General features: G+C 51.4%; 1 protein-coding gene across 1 annotated transcript; it reads left to right on the top strand.

Annotated features, from left to right (window-relative positions):
- Positions 1-388: 388 nt before the first annotated feature.
- Positions 389-1,931, top strand: KCNA10 (potassium voltage-gated channel subfamily A member 10). The gene is given in 10 exon segments (XM_032647408.1): positions 389-640; positions 642-729; positions 732-1,252; positions 1,254-1,418; positions 1,420-1,551; positions 1,553-1,633; positions 1,635-1,682; positions 1,684-1,755; positions 1,757-1,828; positions 1,830-1,931. Coding segments are annotated over 10 exon segments (1,533 nt in total).
- The last annotated feature ends 4,538 nt before the right edge of the window (positions 1,932-6,469 follow it).

Below are 6,469 nucleotides of genomic sequence, written 5' to 3'. Positions count from 1 at the left end.
TCATACAAGTACAAAGTTACACATTTTATTAAGAAACGTGAACTTTTCCATTATGGCCTCTCTCCGCCATGGTGTACAGAGACCCTTTTTGGCTGGAGGAAGTTTCCCCTCTCAGCCAGGCTCCGTCATTGCCACTTCTCCTAATTATTAGTGTCCGCAGACTCAGAGGGAGCAAATGGATTTCAAGAAGAATGTTGCCAAAATAAGGAGAAGGTTCCATCCCAAGCTAAAAATAAACCAGTTTTTAATCCGTTGGAAAACTTACCGCAATAATCCAGAGCCAGCTGTACCCTATCCTAGCTCCTCCATGATGCCCTTCTTCCTCTCCACAGCTCACAGCAGGCAGGGAAGACTGAGGGTCTTCAGGCTGCTTCCCTGACTCCCTAGGATGGATGCGTGTGGCTGGAAAGAAATGGAGGTTGCCCTGGTCGATTTTGATAACTCAGATGAAATCCAGGAAGAGCCAGGCTACGCCACAGACTTCGACCTAACCACCCCGAAAGGCCAGCCTGGGAGCAGCTCCTTCTCCAACTGGAATATCCTCATCAACGACAGCACCAACCATGAGACGGCCTTCTCCAAGCTCCCAGGAGACTACGTGGATCCCCCAGGGCCTGAGGCAGTGGTCTTGAATGAAGGAAAACCAGCGGGTGATCATCAACATTGCTGGGCTAAGGTTCGAGACCCAGCTCAGAACACTCAATCAGTTCCCAGAGACCCTCCTGGGAGACTGGAGAAAAGGATGCAGTTCTTTGACTCCATGAGAAATGAGTATTTCTTTGACAGGAACCGGCCCAGTTTTGATGGAATCCTATATTATTACCAGTCTGGTGGGAAAATCCGGCGCCCGGCCAGTGTCCCTATCGACGTCTTTGCTGATGAGATCTCCTTCTATGAACTGGGCAGTGAGGCCATGGACCAGTTCCGAGAGGATGAAGGCTTCATCAAAGATCCTGAAACATTGCTCCCCACCAACGACATCCACCAGCAGTTCTGGCTCCTCTTCGAGTACCCTGAGAGCTCCAGCGCCGCCCGTGGTGTGGCCATGGTCTCTGTCTTGGTTGTGGTCATCTCCATCACCGTCTTCTGCCTTGAGACACTTCCCGAGTTCCAAGAAGACAGGGAACTGAAGGTGGTGAGAGACTCCAGCCTCAACACGAGCAGGACAGTCCTCTCCCACACCATGTTCACCGACCCTTTCTTCATCGTGGAGTCCACCTGCGTCATGTGGTTCACCTTCGAACTGGTGCTACCGCTTTGTGGTCTGCCCCAGCAAGACCGACTTCTTCAGGAACATCATAAACATCATCGATATCGTCTCCATCATCCCCTACTTTGCAACCCTCATCACGGAGCTGGTCCAGGAGACAGAGCCGAGCACCCAGCAGAACATGTCCCTGGCCATCCTGAGGGTCATTCCGCCTGGTGCGGGTCTTCCGCATCTTCAAGCTCTCCCGCCACTCCAAGGGGCTGCAGATCCTGGGGCAGACGCTGAAGGCTTCCATGCGGGAGCTGGGGCTGCTCATCTTTTTCCTTTTTATTGGGGTCATACCTTTTCTCCAGTGCAGTCTACTTTGCTGAGGTGGACGAGCCAGAGTCCCATTTCTCTAGCATTCCTGATGGCTTCTGGTGGGGCGGTGGTCACCATGACAACTGTGGGCTATGGGGACATGTGCCCAAATCACCCCAGGAGGGAAAATTGTGGGTACTCTGTGTGCCATTGCAGGGGTCCTCACCGTCGCCCTCCCTGTGCCATGTCATTGTCTCCAACTTTAACTACTTTTACCACCGGGAGACTGAGAATGAGGAGAAGCAGAACATCCCAGGAAAAAACTGACAAACGCCTCAACAGTGTGGGCTCAAGAATGGGCAGCACAGACTCTCTTAGGAAGACCAACAATGGCTGCTCCTCAGAGAAGTCTAGGAAGTGATGTGTCCAGGGCTTCTTGGCCCCCTGAGTCTCCCGGGTCTCTCTGTGTCTCTCTCCCCGCCCCACCTCTTGCTCTCTGTCTTTTCAGAAACCAAAATGTATCATTCGTGACCAACAGGCCATCTTTGATTGGAAGCTATTTTAATAAACTGATACTTCTGCTGTATTTTCTGAGCTGTGTCTTTTCAATCGACTGTAGAAAGGTCCTTTCCTATGAGGGGGTAGTTCAGGTCCTTGCTACTCACCTGTGGTCCCCAAGACCATCAGTATCAGCATCATCTGGAAGCAAGGAGATACAGAATCAAAGGCCACCTCAGACCTGCTGAATCACAGTCTGTATTTTTACAAAATCCCAGGTGATTCATTGTCACATTAAAGAGGGAGGAGCCCTGGCTCTGGTGTCCCTAAGAGGAAGCACATTAAACCGCCAGGGATGGCTCTGAGCAATGAGTGAGTGCTCAGAGTTGTTTGATGATAATACCATACAGCTATGTAGCATTGCATACATTTTCCAAAGCTCTTTCACCTACATCACCTCACTGCATCTAAAAATAACCAGTAGAACAGATTTGATGATTATTTCCCCTTTGCAGATAAACAAACCAGGAGACAGCAACTTACCTAAGATCACCCGGAAACAGTGGCACAGTCAACGCTGGAGCCTGAGTTTCCTACCTACTGGTCTGGTGCTCTTTCTACTAATGAAGAGAATGTGATAGAATTGGGTGCAGGAGAGGAACTTGAGGGGTTGGTCTTTCAGAGGATCCAGGAGGCAAACTTCTGGGAAAGCATACTCTTCCCGCAGGGTCCCCCTGCTCCATGCAGCCTGGGAGGCAATGCCGGCCTGGTCCCCTTGCTCCTCAGTCCCTCCCTTGGACAGTGAACAAGCAGAAACGTTCCCAGATGTTTTTCTCCTGGCCCATCTCCATGAATTTGTGCAAAGACTGGGATCCTGAGTTTGGGAAGTATATATACCAGGGCCTCGGAGAGCTGCTCCAGGAAAGTCCACCTGCCTTGGGGTTCAGCTCCCACAGAGTCATCGGGAATTGACCAGTAGCCTGTGGGGCAGCTGGGGCAGGAACAGCAGGACCCTAAGACATGTGTGCAGAGGCCAGGCACCCCCCACCCCGCCCCAAGGAGGGCTATTGTCACAGGAACTGCCCTCTTGGGAGAGGATCTTCCTCAGTCCATCAAGCTCCCAGGATTGGGGAATGGAGTAGGGATTCCCCAAAAGGCAGGAAAGGAAGTCTCCCCTCTGTCCCTCCCTCCTCACCCCTCAAGTAAGGAGGCCTGTGCCTTCCTCCGACCCAATACTCAATGTCTGGCCACGCCTCAAAGGCGAGTCAACACCAGAATAATGCCCCTGGGCTGCAAGCCACAGCACAGCTCCACTGCACACCCACAGCACACAGCCCTGGAACACACCCAGATCCACACAACTGCAGCCCCAGGTACCATCACACAGCTTCCACTTCAGGACAGTCGAACAGATGAACTGGTGTGGGAGAAAGCTGCTTCTTTCCTTTCCTATGTCCTTAGTCTGGGCCCTAGGAAGCTGGACTTAGTCATTTTAAGTCCCCCTCCTGCTCTAAAAGTCTCAATCTCCTTCTTGCATTTTAAACCCAAGATGTAATTTAGCACTGAGTCATGAAACGACCTAGCCCTGGCTTTACAGCCCTTGGACCTCGGCAAGCTGGACTCCTGTCCCAGGCCTGAGCCTCGGAGTTCTGGGCTCTGGAATGTCTTCCTCACAATTTTCTAAGCTCCCTTTCAATTCTTCCTCTTCAGGTCATTCTCCAATTCTTTACCCACACTTCACTTCCAAGCATGTGGGGTTGACCAGATGTCTTGGACTTCCACCTGTGGGATTGCCCTGAACCCCTGTGCCAGCCTCCAGTGCCAAGATGGTGGTCTAGTGAACAGATTGCTCCCACTGTCTTTTGTGGAATTTCTTTTACAGGATCACACAAGCTCAGATGCCAGGATGGTGATTGCACTCTGATTTGGGGTGATGTAAATTTTTATATACACCAGGCCCTTACAAAAACCATTTGCCCAGAATCCAAAGCATATTTGACAAAAGAGCCCACATGCCCACATTCTGCCTTCTGGGAGCCACGTCATCATGATCTTTTACACCAAAACTTCTCCCCACAGAGAAACCCTTTGCCCTCTCACGTCAGCTCTCCAATTTTGCAACGTGAGGAAACTGGTTCAGAGGTTCAAGGACACATGGCCAGGAAGCAGCACAGAGGGATATGAATTTAGGTCTCTTTGATGCCAAAGTGTATCCCACCAGGCTGCCTGCCCAGAGCACCCTAACCCGGAGAACGGCTTCTGCTGGGGCAAGGAAGTGGAGCTGTGTCATGCAGACCGACTTGGTGCATCCCTGGGAGCAGGGAGGCTCTTCTCCTAAGGCCCCTGCTTTCTTATTCTCTCTGATTCCATGTTCAGTGGCTGAGCCACAGGCTGGCCTTACACCTTCACGTACTGCAAACAGGGTAAGATAATGAGACCCCAGAGCAGACTGGACCAGTGCCCCCAGAGGCCAAGATAGAGCCCTGGAGCCTGCAGCCCCAGCCATTTTCTTCCTGGGATCCTGCAGGAAGAGTCCAGTCTAGCAGGACAAAGGGAGCCACTCTTTTTCTCCAGCTAATCCAGTTACCCGACAAGGTTAGGAGGTCTGATCAGAGGCTTCTGAGGCCCAGAAAGCAGGTCCAGGCCTTCAGCCTTGAGTCAGGGAGTGGGGCTGCAGAAGCAAGCCCTCCACTCCCCATGCCGCTGTTGCCAGTAGGGCTGGTGTCACAGTCCTGTGGGCCAGCGCTGAGTCATTTATTTCTTCCCCAGCAACCCAGGGAGATGGGCTATGGGAGCCCCTTTCACCATCCATCTGCCCAGCCTCCTGTTTGCAATGAGATCTGTGGTCCACAGTGGAGCACCCAAGGTGACTCACTGACAGAGGGAAAGGAGAGAGGCAGGGCAGACAGGACAGGGCTGCCGAGGGGGTCAAGTGCGAAACACAGAAGGAAGGATATTCCCACTCTCATCAAGGAGGGAAGGACTGGTCAGCAGCTGGGCTCAGAGAAGCCTGTCTTAAGGAGGGCAGAGCAAGGCCTGAGGCTTCATTCAGCCACTTAATATTTATTGAGCTCCTACTGTGTGGCAGACAATTTATAGCCACTGAATAAGGACACAGAAAGAACGAAAGTGTCCCCTTAAATTTCCACAGTAAAAATATGCAAACAGTGTAAGAGAAACAACAGAAACATTTTCAGAGAGTGCTACAATTTGCAGAAGGCTTCCAAATCTTGTGTTTTCTCTTCTACCATATCATGCCAGCTATCTTTGGGAAGAACTGTGCAAGTCAGGACTAACAGTTGTGTCTATTCATCATTCTCTTTGAAAAGTGCTTTATAAACCACAAAGAGTTTCCAAAATTTAAGGATTTTTTGAATAGAAAGCTCCCTAGACTTGGAATCGAAGGACCTGGCTGAATTTTTAACAATTGTATGACTTTGGCCTTGATGAGCCTCAGTTTCCTTACATGGAAAATGGAGACGAAAAAAAGGCCAACCTCACAGCAAACGGGGCAGTTTCCCCCCTCCCTCCACAGCAAGGAGTAGTCTCAGGGTCCTCCCAGCATCCCTCTCCCACCTAAACTGGCCAACCAGGCTCCTCAGGACCTCTGCAGGTGGCCAAAGTGGCTGCTTAGGACCTGCCCTCTGTTTGAGACATGTCCTTTTGTGACTTCTTACTTCTCTCGTTCTTATACTTGTACGCAACCTCTTTGAACTTACTTCCAAATCTAAAGAAACATACAGTGTTACACCTGCCTCACCAGGCTGCTGGGAAGAACTTCCCCGCGACTTACTCAGCACTCCCTGACGGGACACAAGTTGCTGCAGGAATGCGATGGGCAGGATGCTTCCGGTTGCAGGCGGCAGAAACGCAATCATATGGAACCAAAAGAGAGGGCTTTATTGGCTCACGTGACTGAGAAATGCAGGAGAGCTGATGGTAGGCCTACTGGGCCTGGAGACTCACACGCCACCTTCGGAGCTCTCGTCACTTCTGTCCATCGCCCTTGTCTGCTGGTCTCTGTTGGACAACCAAGCATTCTCCATGGGGAGGGAGCATAGCAGTCCCCAGGCCCCAGCCTTATCACCATCTAACCAAAAATACATAAATACGTATAATCATCTTTGTATCTAATTACTATCTTTAAGTCCTCACATGTTAGATCAAAAAGATAGGCATTTTTGGGCTTCACTGGTGGCGCAGTGGTTGAGAGTCCACCTGCCGATGCAGGGGACACGGGTTCGTGCCCCGGTCCGGGAAGATCCCACATGCCGCGGAGCGGCTGGGCCCGTGAGCCATGGCCGCTGAGCCTGCGCGTCCGGAGCCTGTGCTCCGCAATGGGAGAGGCCACAACAGTGAGAGGCCTGTGTACCGCAAAAAAAAAAAATAAAAAATGATAGGCATTTTTGTCTGTCTGGTCCACCGCTATAGTCCCAGGGCCTATCTCAGCACAGAGCACGT

Source organism: Phocoena sinus, chromosome 1 (assembly GCF_008692025.1).
Source record: "Phocoena sinus isolate mPhoSin1 chromosome 1, mPhoSin1.pri, whole genome shotgun sequence".
Taxonomy (NCBI): domain Eukaryota; kingdom Metazoa; phylum Chordata; class Mammalia; order Artiodactyla; family Phocoenidae; genus Phocoena; species Phocoena sinus.
Note: the sequence above shows the minus strand (reverse complement) of the source record. Positions and strands in the feature narration are given on the sequence as shown.